This window comes from Peromyscus eremicus, chromosome 11, assembly GCF_949786415.1.
Source record: "Peromyscus eremicus chromosome 11, PerEre_H2_v1, whole genome shotgun sequence".
Classification (NCBI taxonomy): domain Eukaryota; kingdom Metazoa; phylum Chordata; class Mammalia; order Rodentia; family Cricetidae; genus Peromyscus; species Peromyscus eremicus.
The window spans coordinates 25,846,789-25,868,118 of record NC_081427.1 but is presented as its reverse complement, the minus strand read 5'-3'; the positions used below and the strand labels follow the sequence as shown (position 1 = coordinate 25,868,118).

The 21,330-nt window shown below is 41.1% G+C and overlaps 1 protein-coding gene across 2 annotated transcripts in view; it reads right to left on the bottom strand.

The window, feature by feature from the left end:
* Npr3 (natriuretic peptide receptor 3) overlaps nucleotides 1-21,330 on the bottom strand; it is a 66,610-nt gene that overhangs the window by 42,814 nt on the left and 2,466 nt on the right. For both annotated transcript variants that reach the window (XM_059276534.1, XM_059276533.1), the window contains exons 2-3: nucleotides 13,583-13,705; nucleotides 2,214-2,380 (exon numbers count right to left, since the gene is read on the bottom strand). In XM_059276534.1, coding sequence (XP_059132517.1) covers nucleotides 2,214-2,380; nucleotides 13,583-13,705 — 290 coding nt within the window. The remainder of the gene's footprint in view (nucleotides 1-2,213; nucleotides 2,381-13,582; nucleotides 13,706-21,330) is intronic.

The following is a 21,330-nucleotide window of genomic DNA, read 5'->3' as shown; positions in this document are numbered from 1 at the left end:
AGGCAGGAGGATCTCTGAGTTCAAGGCAGTCGGTTTACACAGTGAGATTCTGTCTCAAAAAAAAAAAAAAGAAAGAAAGAAAAGAAAAGAAAAAAGAAAAGCAGAAAACCTTCACCAAAGAAAAATAAAAGGGAATTTCTCAATCTGAGATGCTCTCTCGCGCCCCACATAGTAAGCACTTTGCTTCATGCACCAGCCAAACAAAATGATGTCATCTGTAGTGACACAAACAGATAACAAATCTGTTGCATGCTCTTTCATTTTAAAGTTCAGACAACTCAGTACCGTGTTGGGATGCTCACCAGTGCCCTAAAAGTTATAATTTATTTTATTTGCATTCAGCATACTTAATTTAATAATTTAATTCAACTAAATACAATTTTAATGAAGCTGTAGACACATCAGCATAAGTGTTAAGAAACAGAAGCATTAAAAGGAATCAAATCAGACCCTGCTCACAGACCACGTGCTTGGGTCGGGGGGAAGCACGGTGCAAATGGGGTCACCAAACCACGTGATTGTCGGGGGAAAGCATGGTGTAGATGAGAACTAATGGGTCCACCAAACTTGCTGACTGTGAGATACAGACAGAGGTGCAGAGCCCATGCTGGGGTCTGTGAACTCAGTTCTACACAGACAGATAGGACAGCCCATGGATGCAAATATGAGAAGCTAAAGGTCTTGAAAGAAAGTTGAGTCTGCGTGATGTGTTCAGATTGAAGAAGCATCTCCCACGGCACTGGTCTAGACTCCTTGTAGGCCCAGGCTCCTGACTCTGGTTCTTCTGCTCTCTCCCACAACACACCACAGCCACCACCTGTGCAGACTAGCCTTAGAAGCCACTGATGCTCAAAAGCACTGCATGGAAAAGTAAAGTGGAGTGTTGGGTGGTGGAAGAGAGAGAGAGAGAGAGAGAGAGAGAGAGAGAGAGAGAGAGAGAGAGAGAGCGCCCTGGATTTGACTCCCAGAACTGAGAAAAAAAGAAAAGGAAAATGAATGTATCTTCAGAACTAGAATAAATTGTTATAATTACCCCAATTCTACTTAAAATTATAAATTTTATTTATTTTAAAAGTCAAGCAGCATGGAGAGGCAGTATTATAACTCACAGATGCAAATACTCTTGAAAACACTAGAATCAGGTTAGGAAAACACTAAGAAATTTTGCAGTAACAATGTCTTCTTAATGAGATCTTGCTTGGACTACAATTGAAATGAGATTTACTTTCTGACCAAGAATAAGTGATAATCCAGAATATCCAAGAAGTATATTGAGAAGCCAACTGTTGTCCAGTGAGTCTCATTAATGTCAGATAACATATGATGAAATAATTGAACTTTAACAACTTCAGGGAGAAATCCAAACAAATTGACACTGTCCCTGAGTTTTCATATCTTAAAGTTAATATGGACCATTAGGTAAAATAGTACATAAATTGCCTTTATATTTTCATTATCGTCAGGGAAGGGAAGACAGACAAGCATGCCCACCCTAGGCCACTAACTCAAAAGTTCTCTACTCGTCCTGTTCTGAGAAAGAGTTTGCCTTTATGACACTGTGGACATCTCAGAAACATAACTAAAAGTGCCAAAGGCTGCCCAAACAATAGCACCCAGGGAGGGGCTTGACCTTTAGCCCAGGACCAAGCATCTTTAAGATGAATTAGTAACAAGAACACTACTGGAGTGGGAAGACCTAGAACACCCAAGTAGGAAGCAGCTTGCCGCAGAAGAAAAAAACTCCACTGCCCTGCAGGAGACATGAGCAAACCAACCAAGAAGAGGACACGGATTGTCAAAAGAAAGAGCCTGCAAAACCTAAAATATCTCTGCCATCAAGGCTTGGACAAATTAGCCAGGCAAAACTTGGGCATCCCTTCAACCGCCTCCTCCCAATACCCTTCTTGCCTGGTAAATGCCGGGAGTCCACAGACACCCTGTTCTGCATTACAGGTCCCCAGGAAAAGGCAGTTTTCCATCCTGCAGCTGTTGCAAAGAAGTGTAAGTGAGTGACAGGAACGATGATGGGATGGGGGGGGGGGGGGGCAGGGGGAAGTGGCCAGGAAAGAAACACACACAGAAGGCAACAGTGGCATTCAGACTTGAACTCGGAATTTTTGAATGGCTCAGAATGGGATACTTTGTCACCTCTGGTTTAATTAGAAGCTTGTTTGCAGGATGCTGAAGGGCGAGGCTCATAATCAAGCACTTACGTAATCCTCCTCATTGAGTCCTTGTTTCTCAACAGAACTTTTCACCTCCATGGAAAACTTCTCAAACTCAGGTTTCACGGTCCTCAGTAGGGTGACTGTTTGCAGGGATGAGTAGGCTTGCTTAGCTTCAAAGTCGTGTTTGTCTCCTCTCTTCCACGAGCCATCTCCTACGGGAGAAATGAAAATATTTATAATTCCAAGCCAGTCACTATAAAGAGGCCATTCTCTCTTCTCAACTGCAATGTGTCCCTACATGGTACTTTTGACAGCTGAGGCAAGAGGTATTGTCATAGTTTTGCACTTAGGTGTAATGTGACAATGTCAAAATCATTAAAGGAGAAGGAGTCTCTGTGGACACATGTTCCTTTGAAATGTGAGAGAGACAGACAAGCTCTGTTGATGTAATTGTCTTAGAATAACTATGGAACTGGAATTGTCAGCCCCCACCCCACCTCACCCCATCCCCGGAACTGCAGAAGCAAAAGGAAAGTTTTGGTTCCTTTCCATTCATACATACTTTCAATCCCTACAATCCATTATGGAGGTGAACTAAGTCTATTATTACGCTGTTCAGACCCGGAATGGCAGGTTATAGTAAAGCATGAGGATGGACTGCACGCAAACTAAGTTAGGACTGTTCAACTGCTTTCATCGCTCTGGGATGAAAAGTGGCTTGCATGGACTTGAGGGTTTATATCTGTATGGTATTGGTAGCATCACCAAAATTACTCATGAAACAACGCTAAATCAGTGTGTAAAGTACAATGAGTATTTTGAGCATAAATAATAATAGATAGATGATTGATGACAGATAGTTAATAGAGACATACATACATATACACATAAATACATAGATGATGGATAGATAATAGATATCTTTAACACTTTTTATGCATAAACTCAATCCTCACGATATCCTTCCTACATGACAGACAAGGAAACTGAGGCACAGAGACACTGAGCAGCCTGTTGCTTCACAGCTCCTGCCTCACAAAAGTGAGTACTAATCCCTGGGTAAGTATCCTTCTCTTCTCTTGATTTCATCCTTGCGGCTTGAAGACAGTGTAGACCTCTATCTTATGATAAAAGCTTCTCTTCGAATGAATCATCATTATAAACCCTGGAGCTCTCTGAAAACAGGACTGCAGCCTGATACAGTACCATAAAAGTTAACTGTACACCTCAAGCCCCAGTCTGCGAAGATGGCTCGAACCTCACAGCTCAATGCCAATGAGATCTCTGGGACCTCATGGGACCTCTGGGCATGTGGACAGGTCTATAGTACTCACTCTACAGTTCCAGAAGGTCAGTGAAGAATGAATGACTCTGGGATCTCACCTCAGCTTGAGCCATATACATTCGAACTGTGTGCATGGTACATGCATAACTCTACAATAGCCAGAGACAACATCGTTAAAAAGTCTTCAACAATTTCCACCAAATTTAAGAGATTTGAACCAAGTAAACAACCAAATAGCACACTATAAGAGTGGGGAACAGAAAAACAAAGCAGATAAAAGAGACAATGAGCTCCAGCCAGGAGCCATCTCATATGAAGACAAGGAATTAGTCCAGTCCTAAATGTGTAAATAGGATTTTAATAGGTGGAGAAGAAAGTGGAAAGGCGTGTCTAGCAGAACCCACACCACCAGACAAAGATGCAAACGTGTATAGCATCCAGCAGGCAGTGGGTGGAAGATGGATCTCAGTCTAGAAGATGAGAAAAGGCAGAAGTGGAGAATGTGTTTGTGGAAGCTCTCTGTTTCATCAGAGTTCTAATAATAGCAACTATTTATTCATTGCTTACTACTAAGCAGTGGGGAGCTACTAAAACATAAATAAGACAGAGCTGAGAACTTAGTGTGTTAAAGACTAAATCTGTGTTTAATGACCACAAAACTAAATCTCAAGCCACCAAACTAAATTTGACAAAAGTCATCCTCCATCTTCCTCCTCCTCTTCCTCTTCTGCAATCTCTCTCAAACCCTTAGGAGACCATAGCCTAAAAGAAGTAATGCATGGCTTTGGAGCCAGTGAGCTGTGTTCTCTGTCAAATGCAAGGGAACTCGAAAGGGTTCTCAGTCCCCAAGACCCAGACAACATAGCAGTCGCTGTCCATGGAAGACCCCAAATTCCAAGAGTTCCTATGGAGGGACCTACTTCCTACAGACATAAAATAAGCCATAATTAAATAATTCTCTTGTTTTCAATTTTATTTATTTTTAATTATGTGTATGTTTGCCTACTTGTCCGTAGATGCAACACACACACACACACACACACACACACACACACACACACACATACACATATATATATGTGCCTGCAGAGGACAAAAGAGGGCATTGGATCTCCCCAAAACTGGAGTTACAGGGGATGGTTGAACTGCCAAATATGGATGCTGAGACCCTAACTCAGATCCTCTGCAAGAGCAGTACACACTCTTAACTGCTGAGCCATCTCTCTAGGCCCTACTGGCTCAATTTTAATTGAATCAACGTGTCAAGACTCTGTTGAAGCTGGTATACAACATATGCTACTTCCCTATGGTACATCAGTGACTGAATTTGATCCCCAGACTAGGTTTAAGAGGGCATAAGTAGGGGTGTTTATAAGTACTGATTTTCCTAGACAAAGAAAATTATAGTTTTCATCAATGGAGAAGAGTTCAGTTTTCTCCAGGGACTTAAGGGAAATTCTTAACCTTGTGGGGGTCTTAGGCTATGTTAGAAAATATGTGCAGAATTATAACAGCAATTATCTCAGTAAATGAAACAGGAAGAACATATGTTTCAAAAATAAGTGAAGTCCAGTCTAATAATGTCAGCAAACATGACCTAAAATATAATAACTTTAGAGTTTTATTTTCTAGAAAAAAAATAGAAATTATAATGCTGAATAAATTCAAACCAACCTAAGCGGGTGTCTGTTCACAACCATAATTTCTTCAGTGAGCTCTTCTCCCACACCCTGAGGAAAGTAAAGATTGATTTGGTGTGGTGTCCTATCAGTGGAGACAAATTTAATTCAGCAGACAACTAGGTGCCTCTGGAGATTTATGAGCGGAACAGAAGAATGACAGGATGAGGACCATGCCTTAGGAAATAGCAGTGGATTAGATAAATAAATAAATAGGATTAGTGTGGGGAGCCACTGAGCATTCGCAGCCACAGTAATCCAAGCACGAGGGTAAGAGAGGTCATGTGTGGCAAGTCACAGGCCGGAAACACAAAACTGGCCTCTAGGAGGTCAAGCTCACTAAGAAGTTTCCTTTTGTTTTCTCTTTCTTTCTTCCTTCCTTCCTTCCTTTCTTTCTTTCTTTTTCTTTTATTTTCTCTTTTGGCATTTTTGATATGTTAGTAAATTTTTTTCAAAAGTAAGTATTTTTCTACTTTTATAATCATAAAAAGAGAATGAAAACAAGACAACTGTACAAGAGGAATCCTAAACTCTGCAATGTTTAAGGAGGGGTGGTCAACAGAGAGGGATTTACAGCAAAGGGAAGAAGAAAACCAGTCATCCTTAGAAGAAAAAGGCCAAGTGACGTAGAGGAGGAGGGGAAGAAATGATGGTGTGTGTTAGTGTCACTGCAGAATGACCAAAGGATACTGCCAGGCTAAGCTTAGAAACAGCTCTAAAGCCAGAGAGAGGACGGGCTAGAAAAGGCACTGGGTACCATTTCTACACAGATCAGGGTTGGAGCCCAGGGGCTGTCTGCCCTAAAGAAGAAAGTACAGGCAGAAGATGAGAGGGCTGAGCACAGACTGCTGTCAGTGAACAGAAATAGGAGATAAAGAGGCACTAACAGAACCAGGAAATGAACAGTGGTCTCAAAGCCGGGAGCATAAGATTTCCAGACAGGAGTAGCTAGAAACCATCTGGGGCTGCCCTAGAGCTAGGTCATCTCACATAGCAGCCACCAGCTGCATGTGTTACTGTTTAAATTCAAATTAACTGAAAATTCAGTTCCTTCATCACATTTGCCACATTTCAAGTATTCAATAGTCAGCCGCGTGTGGGATGTGACCAGTGGCTACCCAGGCAACACAAAACAGTATGTAGCTAGCCCAGTATGGTAGTGTGTACCTGTAATGCTGGGACTCAACAAGCTGAGTTAGAGGATGACAGCTTTGAGGCCAATCTGGGCAACTAAGCAAGATCATGTACCAGAAAAGGGAGGGATGGAACAAGACAGGACAGAAGAGAGAGGGAGGGAGGGGAGAGGGAAAGGGAGAGGGAGAGAGAGAGAGAGAGAGAGAGAGAGAGAGAGAGAGAGAGAGAGAGGAGGGAATGGAAGCGAAGGGAGGGAGGAAGGGAAGAAGGGAGGAAGGAATGAAGGAAGGAATAAAGGAAGGAAGGAAGGAAGGAAGGAAGGAAGGAAGGAAGGAAGAAACGAATGAACGAACAAACGAAGGAAAGAACAAAGGAAGGAAGGACAGAGGAGAATACCATCCCAGTGAAACATATCAATGGAGCAGGAAGTTGCATTAAACAGCACTGTTTGGAGGCATGTCCCTCACCAAGGCTAAGAAATCTGTCAATAAAGCTACTGGTGACCTTGAGGGAACAACTTTCAGAGAGCAGTATGCATTGATATTTTTTAAAATTACATGCATATCAATGGTTATTTAATTACCAACTGTCAATGAAGTCTCAGTCAGAGGTTGTCTAGATTAGTTTCCCCATGTCTGGGGTATATTACCTTGATTAGTAGAAACGCTCAGCCACTGCAGGTAGCATCACTACCTGGACAGGGGGTTCTGGATTGTGTAAGAGTGAGGGCTGAATATTAGCACGTATCCATCAGCTCATTGTTCTTTGCTCTTGACTGTGAATGTAATGACTAACTACTTTTAAATTCCTGTCTCTTTGACTTCCCAACAATGTCAGGGTATTTTTATCACAGCAAAAGGAAACAAAATTGTGTGTCTGTCTATGTGACTGTAGGTATTCATGCACGTCTGTGCACACCTGCATATGCATGAAGACCAGAAGAGGATATCAAAACCCTCAGAACTGGAATTACAGGTATATGAGGGATGCCTGGCTTGACATGTGAGTGCTGGGCTCTAAATTCCAATCCTCATGATTGGGTAGCAAGGGCTTTTAAACCCTGAGCCATCTCTTCAGCCCCTAGTGTAGCATTTTCACAACTGTCCTAACCAAGGAATTAATAAGAAGAAAAAGAAGTCTGATCCTGAGAAGTAGGGTAGAAAAGAGGAGGGTTCTTCCCCATCGTTTCAGAGTAAGGTAGAGTATGTGCTTGGGTTTGCTTTGTTTGATTTTAATATTACAGGAACTCAAGCTTGCACTGAGTGAACAAAACCCAGAACATGTGTGAAAGGGGAGACGGTCTGTGTTTAGCAATTCTGTGGCCAGGAAGCTGGCTCCAATGACTGTGACACCCTGCAACTGCCAGCACCTATCAAGGACTGAGCACACAGTAGGCCTTCAATGTATGTGACCTGAAATGAAGGAATATCTGGAACGTCACACAATCTGCCCGAGAACTGAGTGCCTGTCATTCACCTACCCTGACTGCCTGCCACTGTGGCTCTTCAGCTCTAGTGACGGTGAGTGAAAGGAAAGCGTTGATCTTGCCTCATCTTACCCACTCTACGCTGTCCTAGTGTCACACTAGGACACACTAGCTAGACTCCCAGACACGCCCAACAGTACCACCCACAGCTCAACGCGATACAGCCGCTTTGCCGGCAGCATTGCATTTTTCTATTTTCACAGTAATTCTATGAAAAAGATGGAAAGGGGATGCCTCACAAATAAGGACACCAAGGGGCTAGGAGATTAATCATACAAATAGGAGCAAATGCAAGCCAGGGCCCAGGTGCTTGATCCCTGTCCCAACTATGTTCAGCTCCTCCAAGGGGAGGCTCTCCAGGATTTAAGACTGCATCTGTCGTGCACAACACATGGGTTCAAAAGAAAACGGTAGTACAGGAAAAATAGGGGAAGTCCTGAAATGCTGCCAGACAACCACCACAGCCAAAGGATTATATAAGAATTCCTTTGTTTTTCCTCTTTGCTCCAAATTGACGTTAATGTGCATATATCATCCTTGTGGGCAAAGCATTATAAATCCAACCCCTCCTCTTGTGTCTGAGTTTGACTTTCCTTCAGACCTCCCCTGAAGTCCTGCTGTCTAAGCTCTCAGGAAGGCGAGGTGAGTGCAGCGACCGTTCAAGCAGTTGGGATTGTGCAAGTCGCTTCCCACGGTATACCTTTGGTCATGAGGAAGCTAATACGACCAGACCAGAGACAAATGACAGCCGATGCTGTGAAAACATCTGTAAGGCAATACGATCATCTACCCTCCAGATTTTTTTTTTTTTTTTTTTTTTTGGTTTTTCGAGATAGGGTTTTTCTGTGTAGCTTTGTGCCTTTCCTGGAACTCGCTTTGTAGACCAGGCTGGCCTCGAACTCACAGAGATCCGCCTGCCTCTGCACCCCTGAGTGCTGGGATTAAAGGCGTGCGCCACCACCGCCTGGCTCAGATTTTTTTTTTAAGTCCAGTTTTAAAATCCCTTCAAGCACTTTAATTCCCCCATATCATATTATACATAGAACTCTTGTTGCCATAGAATTTAGGCAAGTCCGGAGATAATTCTGAGGTCTCACCAAGATTGAGGCATTTAGTAATCAAAGAAAATAGACACACTGTTGACTATGTTTTCTAAAAGTACCAGTGAAAATGGATGACGTGCCTCTAGAACAGAGGTTCTCAACATGTAGGTCGTGACCCCTCTGTCAGTCACATATTAGATAGATATCTTGCAAATTAGATATTTACATTATGATTCATAACAGTAGCAAAATTAGAGTTACAAAGTAGCAACAAAATAATTTTATGGTTGGGGAGTCCCCACAACATGAGGAACTGTATTAAAGGGTCACAGTATTAGGAAGGTTGAGAACCAGTGCTTTAGAACTAGTATACAGTTTGTGTGAGGTGCCATAGGGAAAGCTTTTGGAATCACAGCTCTGATTATGGGGGCTTAAATTATTAAAGAAGGCTCTGGATCCTCTGGAATGCTGGTTCAGGTGACCCTGCCTACTGTATGATTCCATCGGTCACTCCTGCTCCGAGGAAGAAGATGCTTCAGGGTCTGTGGAAGACATAGAAAGGTACCAGGCTACACCCACCATCTCTCCCTCCTTACTCATAGAATCCCACTTTGGTTTTGGAGTCCAACTGAGAATACAATTTCTGACCTGGCTTTTATCCAGGGGTAGCCAACCTCAAACAACCGGAAGTTGAGTAGAGCTTCCATGGCAGCCAACAAAGAGAATGGAGCCACCTGAACGGATCTCTCGTCTGCTAACCTTGACCTACCTTGACTAGAATTAAGGCATGACCCCTGGCCACAGTCTTTGATAAATGAAAACAGAGACAGGAAACATAAGAAACTTGTAACAGTAATGACTTATAGACTCATATCCCTAATCTGGACTTCCCTCCTCCAGAGCTCTTTCAGGTAGAAGAAAGCTCTACATGTTCGTCACTCTAGTTGAGTGTAATGATTATTCACTTGCGGGTGTAATTCATAATGCACACAGCCCCTTAGGGTGGATTAGCTGAAAGTCAGTGACTGCGGTAGCAGATTGTACCACATGAAATAGAACCACCATCAGAGAAAAGTTTGAAAACTTAGGTACCGTTTTTAAAGTTCCATGTGCAGTGGTCAAAGCAAAGTAAGACTAACAATGAAAGCCGCAAATATTTGTTACATAGTTTCTGCATTTCCTCAGGTCTGCCGGGTAGTTAACAAACATCCTCTCACGTGTTCACTTGTTGCTCAGCCTGATGTATCATTAGAAGAGACTAAGGTGGCAGGGGAGGGCAGGTTAACTCACTGTTCAAAGATTGACTTTTAGCTGTTAACTCTTAGGTCTTAGCAATTAAGACTTAGAATATGGGTCAGTCTTTCAGGGTAATTGAGATCAGAGCCCAAAGTCTGAGCAAATGTACAGTAAAATGTAAAGTCATGCAGATTCCGTCAGAAACATCAAGAATTCATTGTGATTTGTGTGAAACCATATTGCAACTAAATTTTCAAAAAACCACAACTGGAGCTAAAGAGATGGCTTGGCAGTTCAGAGCAGAGGACCTGAATTTAGTTCTCAGCGCCACATGGTGGTTCACAACCAGATGCTGTCTTCGCCCTCTGTGGGCACCATACATATATACATATACCTACATACATACATACATGCCAGGCAAACACCCACACACATAACATAAAAGACATAGATCTAAAACAGCAAAAAAAATATTGAAAAGAAAACAAAAGTTGAATCCATGGAATAAGAAGTTTTTAATGTATAAATAAATAATCTAAATATAAAGATATATATGCATGAGTTCTCTATTACTTTTGCAAGTTTTCTGTAAGTCTAAAAGTCACAGGTTAAAGTAGTTAGTTTTGCCTAGGCACAGTGTCATATGCCTTTAATACTGGCACTTGGGAGACAGTCCAGTGGATCTCTGTGCATTCAAGGCCAGCCTGGCCTACACAGTGAGTTCCAGGATAACCAGGGCTACATAGAGAGACTCTGTCTCAAAAAAATTTAAATTTAAATTTTAAAAGTGATTAATTTTATATTTCTAAAAATTTTAAATATAATTTTACAATGTGTATAATAAAAGTAAAACTAGAAGGGGGATATTGAAGAAGTGGCACAGAATAAAGAGCCCTGGCTGCTCTTCCAGAGAACCCAGGTTTGATTCCCAGCACCCACATGACAGATCACAACTGTTTGTAACTTGAGTTCCAGGAGATCCAATGCCCTCTTCCAGCCTCCCCAGGCACCCACCAGGTACACACACAAGTGGTACACAGACATGCACGCAGAAAAAAAAAGTATACATATAAAATAATAATAATAAAATTTTAAAAATAAATAAATGGGCTTAGCAAGTAAAGGCACCTGCCACCCAAACTGATGACCTGCATTCAGTCCCCAGAACTCACATAAAGGTGGAAGGAGAAAGACAGCTCCATAAAACTGTAATCTGACCACCACATGCACACCACAGCAAGTGTACACACACACACACACACACACACACACACACACACTGAGATAAAAATTAAAAATATAAATTTCAATAAATAAAGCTATAACTTGCAAAATTGATAAAGGATACAAGAATACAGAAAATTTCCTCATTATCCAAAAATAAAAATTGGTAAAACCTCTGTATGAGGAAAGTTACCAATCCTATCAATGTTTGCATGTAACGATTGAGCCAACATTTGTACCTCAAGGAATTTATATTGTATAATATGTAATATATGTCTAACTATGTGACTATAAGTGTATATACACATCAGACTATTCAATACATACTGTTCTTAATAACAAGAGGCTGGGAGAAGTGTTAAGAAATAGAGGTTAATTAAAGATGTACTAGGTAGGTGTACATAATATGATCATTTTATTGAAAAATATTCTTGTGAAATATGCATACATATAATAGATGAAATATATATTTCTTTTTTCTTTAAGATACGTATTTCTAAGAAATTACAATGTAACTTTTTCTCTGAGTGGCAGAATTTTAACTTATTTTCTTCCAGTTGTTTTTATAGATTTTCCAAATTTTCTGCAACGCTCATTTATTATAATAACAGGGGAAAGCCAAAGCACGAGTTTATCTGTTACACTTGTTATTAGGTACTGCGTGCATAATGCATGCAAATGTGCTTGTCTCAGGATAGCATGCATTCTTATGCACCACCTTAAATTCTGTATTTCATCCTGTAAGACAGAATAGATGTTTTCCCTTTAACCTGTCTTGACCCCTGTGTTAAAGAACTCCATGCTGCAGCTGCTAGTATTATGACATTCTGGTCTTAAGTCAATGAGTGAGGACAGCATCCCACTTAACGGAAAGGAGGAAGGGAAAGACTATAACGATAGCAAACAGCACAAAATATTGCATTTATCCTTCAAGCACCACATCTCCAGGGCTATCCATCACAGGAAGCGGTGGCTACTTTTGTTTCATCGACTTTTCTTTATTCCCCAGAAGTATGTTATATTATCTGTATATACACAATGATCACTGCTTAAGTAAGCCAGGAAGTCAGGGCAGGAAACCACAGTGAATGTTTAAAGGCTTGGAGCCTATCTAAATAACTATATATCATCAGCAAGCACTCGAAAGTAGAGCTCGCCGTAAACATACCATCTGTGATCTGCACGTTTGCAGCTTTAGAGCTGTGTGGCTTTGAGCAGCCAGTGTGTATGTTTGAGGAAATGACCTGTAGTCCTGAAGTGTCTACTTCCGAGAGCATCGTAACTACAGTGGGAGGAAAAGGCTTTGTATTTGTGATCATGATGAGCCCCTTAAGCATTCTTCCATTACATGGAGGACTGGAGAGATGGCTCAGGGGTTAAGAGCCCTGGCTGCTCTTCCAGAAGACCCAGATTCAACTCCCAGCATCCACATGACTTACAACAGTTTGTAATGCTAGTTCCCAGGGTATCCTATGCCCCCTATTGGCCTCTTTGGACACTGCACACATGTGATGCACAGACATACATGTGATGCACAGACATACATGCAGGCAAAACACCCAAATAGATACAGATAAATACTTATTTTATTTTTAAAAAAAATTAATCCTCTATTACACAGACCTTGGGAGTTTCCCTAAATCCATTATAAGGAATCAAAGATGTCTTCACCCTATATGTAAGTGGCTCGTGAAATTCTACTTAAGAGAGGATTAAGGTGTAGTAAGCCACAAGAAGGGAGGGTTCCAAGTGACTTCCAAGTGCTTTTGTCAAAACTTGCAGTATTTGTTATTTTATTTCCTATTGTGGCCTATAAAAGACACATGTGTAATATGAATAAATATTATATATATATATATCTATATATTGTTATATTACTAAAAGTTTTATGAAGCAATACATATGCTAACTATGGCACACATTGACATATTCTGTCCTATAGCATTATGTTCTAATCTGTCCCTGCTAAAATTCCATCCCAAATCACACTTAAATTATTCCGGCAATCTACTATGACAAGGACATTTAGTGCCTGCATGTATTGTATATTCCTGTGGACTTAGGAACAGACTATGCTGACCCACACAGAAGTTCCTTGACATGCCAGGTACATGGTGTCTTTTGCTTCCCACTGAGTTCTTGGAAAAAATGAAAAGCTTGAGAAACTATGAGGCATTGTAGAAGCGCTCAGAATCATGAATTTTCGAAAGCAAATGTGGTTCCCATGGTAACTGAAATCACATCTATAGACCTCACTAAAGCTTTTGACTCTTTCTCATCCCTCTTTCTGACATTTTAGCAGAGCTGGAGAAGCTGGACATGGTTACCGTAGGAAGAACTGTTGAAGAGCTCAATGTTGAAGAAGGCGTAGTCTCCGCTGGTCATGCCATGTCTGTGCACCGCCAACATGATGCTCCGAATGGTGTCACCGCTGGCACACATGATCACCACTGGGAAAGAAACAGCGTGTGAGTCACCCAAACACACCAGGCTGACAGCGCCCCAAACAGCCAGGCTGAAACACATGCAGAATAGGACATTTATATAGTCTTGAAGAGCTCTTCATACACTACCTAATTCATGGTCACCACTTATCCACAGGAGGTACAATCCCAGATCCCAGAGCATTCCCAAAAGTTGGGTAGAAAAGCATACCATTTTTTCCCTCAACATACATACCTATGATAAAACTTCACTTCTAAGTTAGACACTGTGACAGATTAGCAATAGTAACTAATAATAAAATAAAACAATTATAACAATGTACTACAACAAAAATAACTTAAAATGTACGAATTGCTTGCTTGAAGAAATTTTCATTTAAAATTTTCAAACCACATGGCTATGGGGAGCTAAATCCTAAGATGAAACCATAGATAAAAGGGAAATCCACAATAACTTTAACTTAGAGAAACTTAGCAAACAACACCATAACCAAGCATGAAGAGTCAGCATCACTACGAGAACAAAGACACAGTAACCTCCTGGTGGAACACACAGAAGGCCAGAAAATATACAAATAGGCAAAGTGCATCTGGTCAAGAGGAAGCAGCTACAAATCCAACCTAAGAGATGGTAGGATGAGTGATCCATCCATGCTCCTTAAAATACAAGTAAAAGATCTTCTGTAAGGATATCATGAGACATTTCACAGTTGGTGAAATTTGATTTAAGGTCGGTAGCTAGACAGCAAGATGTGTTGGCATTAAAGCTCTTGTCTTTCAGGACTACTACTGCAGTTATTTATGTAAATATCCTTGTTGTTAAATGTTTTGAGAAAGCTGGGGATGTGACTCAGTCTGTAGAGTCCTTGCTTAGAGTGCCCACGGCTATGGGTTTGGTCCACGGCACCACAGAAAACTGGGTACAGTGGTATAACCCTGTAACCTCAGCTCTGTGTGGGTCATTCTTGAAACAGGAGGCCAGACTGTGTTAAATAAGACTTTGTCTCAAAAAAGGAAATGTGTTTAGTGATATAGAAGCACGATCCTGTAAATTACTCTCAAACGTTTCATAACATAATCTTTGTAATGTTGTATATATGTATGCTTATACAAACACATATCAATAGTGTTCATATCATAGTGGTTCATGTCTGTAATCCCAGAACTTTGAAGGCAGAGGTAGAAGAATCATGAGTTCAAGGCTACCTTGGGCTATATAATGAGACCTTGTCTGAAAAATAAATAGATATAGATAGACAACGAATGTTTGGGTAGATGGATGGTTTGTTGATTATTAGTACATATATATATATATATATATATATATATATATACATACACATACATACATACATAGGAAATCAGAAAAGACAGAGGAAAAAGAAGGGAGATATGCAAAATGTTAAGACAAAATGACAAAGTATTAACCATTGGTGAAATTTGAGTGAAGGCTATAAAGCAAGAAGAGTTGGGCATGGTGGTTTGTGCCTATAATTCCAGTACAAGGGAGGCTGAGGCAGGAGGATTACCATGAGTTTTCAGGGTAGTCTGGGCTACATAGTGAGCTCTAGGCCACCTGAGCTGCATTGTAAGACCCTGCCTCAAAAACAAAGCAAATGAAAACAGACAGGGGAGAATGGTGACTACTCATTCTTAGTAACACAGTAAACATTCTCCAGGGAAAGCAGGGTGGATGCGTTCAGAAAGAACTTCTGGCAAATCAGCCATGGGTATACACCTTCTTCTGTGTTCATTTACAAACATTATTCTGAAGGAGGCCCAACACACAGAGGAAATAGATATTAAGATCTCTGCATGCATACATACACACACACATACACATACACATACACACACACTTTCCATGTTCTCTCAGTTTGTAGTCACACTGTCAACTATAAGAGGCTCTAAACAGCTTTAAGAGATGGCTGCCCGTGACCTAAGAGTGACACAGGATACAGTGAAGTGGAGACTTGGCCACTGTCCAGTCAATCTGCTGGGTTTTGGCTCGCAGGCCCCATGACCAGGAGAACTGTATCTGCCTCTTACACAGAGTGTGAGGAGACCCACAGAAGCCTAGGTGCTTGTAAATGGCCTTATCAGGATGCATACCAGCCCTCTGAGATGTGTGTGCTCTTTGTAAAAGTAGGGGTGCTAAAAGACATAAAACAAATTGCAGGCTGTGCCCGAACAGCCTTCACATTCTGCACAGAGGCCTGGACTCCTGTTGATATACCATTCACTGCACACATTAGCCCAGAGTGTCGGGCTATGACTGACATTTTTAACCACAGAGAGGCTTCGTGCACAGGGCAACAGCACTTTAGAAAACATGCTTCTGAGACAATGCCTAACTCCTGAAGCCCATAACACTGAGAGTAGGTGTTGTTTCTTTTGGAAATATAATTATACATTTGGGATTTTAGAAAAATCCCACGATGTCTCAATAAAGAAGTTCTCAAAGAAACTCCTAATTACTAACTTGGGCCCTCATTTTAGATCAAGCCCCTTCAATGGGAAAAATCATAGGCAGAGTATCTCGTAAAATAGCCAACAAGAGGCTACTGCTGAGCAAGTTCAAAGAGCATGGACTCTGAGAGTGGGCATCTCCAGAGCGACCCATGAGGCTCTGATTGGCTGTCTACTAAGGAGCCCTTATCAACTTGTATCAGTTGTCTAGAGTTGAGTGTCTCTCAATAGCCACTTGTAGAAACTGATTCTGCTGGTACGTTGGGCACATAGCCTGCATGATATTTATAAATAGATTGTCAGAACTGTGGGTTGCTTATGTCCTATGGGGAGCCAGAAGGATCATGAATACACTTGTGTCAATATCTCCTGTATCCAGGCATGCTAACTGGGGAGCCAAATTATAAGTAGGGGGATGGTACAGAGCAGGCAATATGAATCAGAGAAGCCGGTGAGGTGGTTCAAGTATCCAAAGGCACCGGGTGTGGACCCTAAGCATCCTTTTGAGAGCTATACCTACCCTAGGATAGAACAGACTGTACCCTGAGGCCAAAGAACTAGCATCTGTATGTCTCTCAAGGGCTTTCATGTGTCCCCTCACTAGTCCCAGCAAGAGAGAAAGTAGTGAATTATCTTATTGGTGAGTCTGAAAAAGTAGGAGAGGTATGCCGGGCTCTTTCTTCTCCTTTGAGGTATCTCCACTTGCACACAGCACACTTTGTAGGCTACAGTTGACATGTGGGTAAAGGGTTGCTCCTGGAAGAGTAAGTGACACTCTCTATGGTTTGTGGCTGTCCCTACCTACAGCAGATGGTGAGGAGACCTCTTTGGCAGCATTTTTTTTTTTTTTTTTTTTTTTTTGGTTTTTCGAGACAGGGTTTCTCTGTGTAGCTTTGTGCCTTTCCTGGGACTCACTTGGTAGCTCAGGCTGGCCTCGAACTCACAGACATCCGCCTGGCTCTGCCTCCCGAGTGCTGGGATTAAAGGCATGCGCCACCACCACCCGGCCATTTGGCAGCATTTTTAAATGCACGCTTTCCAACTAGTTTAAAGGAACAATAAAAAGGGCATTTCCCACGTTCTCCACCTGAATCTTACACTCACGTTCCTGTAGGTCTATACTTAGACACAGGGGACGGGAGCTACTGCATGGAGGCAGAATAGGGTGTGCCACATGCTGCCTACTGAAACTGTAATCACAGAAATGAAAAGTGAAATAGTAGAGGCTGCAGAATTGGCTCAGTGGTTAAGAGCACTTATTGTTGCAAAGGACTCAGGTTTGATTCCCAGCACCCACATGGAGGCTCATCACCGCCTCGGGCACCAAGGCACCAGGCACACATGTGATGCACAACACACAGGCATGCAAAACATTCATGCACGTAAAATAATACAAAAATAAATCTAAACATTTTAAATGGGATAGTAATTTTGGAGAGCAGCCCAAAGAAATCCCCCAAACAAAAAGGCATTTTTTTTTCATTAAGGGGGCAAAAAGTAGGAAAGAAAAAAGGTAGAGAATCAGTCAGATGGTCTGACATCAAGCTAACAATACATAGTAAAGATGAAGGGAATAAAATTATCAAAGAAATCATTTAAGAAGTTGTCTTAGAATTAAAAGACATGAGTTTCTGAGGACATGGAGCCTACCAAGGCATAAGCAAAACACTGGCAGCAATGTCTGCCGTGGTCAAGTGCTAGGCTACAGAGGGCAAAAAGAAGAGTCTAACATTTTCTGGGTGGGGGAGGAATACTAAACACTAAGTCCAGTATCTAAACTAATTCAAACTAACAGCAACTTCAGAATCTAGAAGACAAAGGAGTAATGATAGCAAATTTTGAGGGGGGGGTTACCTATAGCATGGAATTTTGTGTAGTTTTACAATTATAAATAAATAAATTTTCAGTCGTGAAACATTTCAAAATGTATCTCTCATCCATTCTTTGTCAAAAAGGTCCACCAAAACAAGGCAAGGAATAGGCACAAAATGAGAGGTAATGGAAGTCTTGGGAAAACACTCCATAAAGAGCTCAGAGTGATGATAGTACAGGATGCCAAGAAAATGACTAAGCTGAAACAGCTCAGGAGCCTGGAATAGAGAATTTACAGATGATTCTAGCAGTCCGTCCATAGGAGACGGAACAAAAAAAAAAAGCCTTTTTTAAATAACTCCAACTGGATCAACCATGAACAGCTTTTAGAAGGTAATATAAATATCAATACCGACTACAGAGCTAAGCAAAAAATGCTGACATGACCGTATTAGAGGGATGGACAGAGGGAAACACTTGCATGTGTAGTTAGTGGATAGTAGGTGTTAGTGGAGAACTCAACCATTCTCCACTGGCATTCCAAGAGATAAAACCTAAAACTGAAAAAAAAAATCAAAAGTAGCATATTATTTGGAGTTCTAAAGGCAAATTGCTATAGAGCATCCACAAGAGTCAGAAACAATGGTAAGTCCGAAACAGGGAGTAAGTGATAAGGAACGTTTTCCAGATAAGACATGTCATTTTCTGATCTTACAGAGACGTAAGATCAGATACCTAACTTGGATAAGAATAAAAATCTAATTTCTTTCGAAAGCAGTTTTTCCTGTTTCTACACTACATAACAAGAGATGTTGTTTACAAAATACAGACCATGCCCTTATTTCTGCTGTTGACAAAGCTCTATCCACTCCGAAGGCTCTTACAGTTTCTACACTGTGGACTGTAGCACTTTCTATCTTGGTACTGTGTGCTAGGTAGATTTATGATGGGTTCTTTGCTTAAAAATTCTGCTGACAAATTATTTGGTCATTTACACCAGACTACTAAAACTAAGTTGTTCCTGTATTCATTAAATATTTCTATCTCTATAGTCATTATCTAGGCCCAAGGAAGTAACATAGCAATAACTAAAAGAATAAAATTAGTTTTCACACAAAATCATTTGTGTGTAGATCACTTCTAGTTCTGTATCTTGGAAAACACATAAACAAAACAGCTATGACCTTCCCCTGCTTGAAAAATGTATCTCTCTGTCCTTTCGATGGTAAATGTATCATTTCATCTGACATATCGAGGTCAGTAGCCAGCTATACAAGTGAATCCAGTAATAAGTAAAAAACACCTGTCTGTTGTTTTTGTTTGTTTGTACTTTGGGATAGCAGGGTACATTCTATAGCCCAGGTTGACTTTGAACTCACAATTCTTTTGACTCAGCTTCTTGAATGCTGGGATTATAGGCATGTGCCCATCTAAGTGTGTGTGTGTGTGTGTGTGTGTGTGTGTGTGTGTGTGTGTGTGTGTATTTCTGCCACAGACATCTATTTCCTAAAGTGTTTTTAGAATATCCTTAGTACCTCAAATAGACAAATCCCGAGCATTTTAAAAAGCTAGCAAGACATCACCACCTGCCTAAGGAATCATCTTGTCCAATTTTCGTTGGAATTTCTGGGGAAAAAATAATGATGTCTCCTTTACACTCAAATTTTTATCTGGAATTAAACACAGAAACTTTATAAAAAGACTTGGATATTTAAAATTTACTATCCAGTGTTCTCTGCCACCCCCCCACACACACACCATGTATACAAAAAATGGTCACCATCTTGTGATAAATACAATACATGGCCAAACAACCCATTATGAAATCTCATCTCCTGCTCCCTAGTTCTCAAGGCCACCTGAAGCTAGCTAGCTCTTGATAAATTCTCTGTTGCCCTCATGCCTGGGAGTTGAGACACACACACACACACACACACACACACACACACACACACTTAGATGGGTGTGGTGGCACATGCCTGTAATCCCAGCATTCAAGAAGCTGAGTCAAAAGAATTGTGAGTTCAAAGTCAACCTGGGCTATAGAATGTACCCTGCTATCCCAAAGTACAAACAAAAACAACAGACAGCTAGCTAGCTCTTGATAAATTCTCTGTTGCCCTCATGCCTGGGAGTTGAGAATGACTCTGGGCCATCTCCTTAGCCACTAGTATAAATGCATGCTGTAAGATCCCACTGGTGTTTTAATAAATCACACATGCTCAGGTATATTTATTTTAATTATATTAAACTTTTTAAAGTTTTTCAATTATTGACTTAGATGGTAAACCCTAGGAGATAAGAATTACTTGGATTGAGAGAGAGATTGTTTGGTTGGTTGGTTGGTTTTTAGTTTTCCTTTCTAAAGGGCATCATGTAGCCACAAGAAAATTTAGTTACATTATTACTAAGATGGCCACAGGTCACTTTTTACCAGTAAAGATATTCAGATATCCATAATTTGATTTTAATGTTGAAATGTTCTTTCCAAAAAGAGGAGATGGGGAGGGCTCATAAGGACAGAAGATCCTCTGTGGCAGGATGCTATGTTACATTTTTACATCTGGGTAAATACAATCCAGACCTCAATATCAGTTGGAAGAATCCCAAGTTCTCATCCAGCTCCTTGTTTCACAGAAGAAACACATTCCAAATTCAGCGCCTTGCAAGGCAAAGAAGCTGCATCCAGAGATGTGTGCTTCTCGGCCTAGCGTGCTTCCCAGGACATGGCTTCCCCTTCTAGGTGAAGGTGATTATTATATATAAAACAACACCCACTACAAGGAAGCCACACATTTCCTTCATGGGTCTGGCATTGTTTCAGGGCATTCTGGTGGCTTAGCTCATTAAAACCTCCCAGAATCCCCAAGATGAGGCTGTTACAGAAGCCTGCTTTATCTGAACGCCTGGGGTACACTTTAACAGCCCAAGATCCTGGCAGCTAGCAAGTGGCTGAGCCACAAACTCTACTTAGAGCATACACTAAACCCCTAGTGAACACCTTGACTGCCCGTGGTGAAGTAAAGATTCAGAGCTACAGGAAGCACCCTGAGAGCTTACAACCTTCTCTACAAAAGAGTAGGAAATTGAGAGGAGGGTAAGGGGGGAACTATTTTTATTTAGATTTTGGAAAATCTGCCGTATCACTGTTAGGACAGGTTTTAGGGAAAGAATCATACGATCATAACCTTACCACACCTGTCTAGCAAACTTTGGCCACTAAACTGAAGGGGAAATAAAAGCGAAGAGATCTGAGTATATCCACCAAGCTTGGTGTGTTTAAAAATAATAACATGGGCAGCATGCAGGCTGGAGTTCTTTTAAACCAGGACACAGCAGTCCCTGAGCAG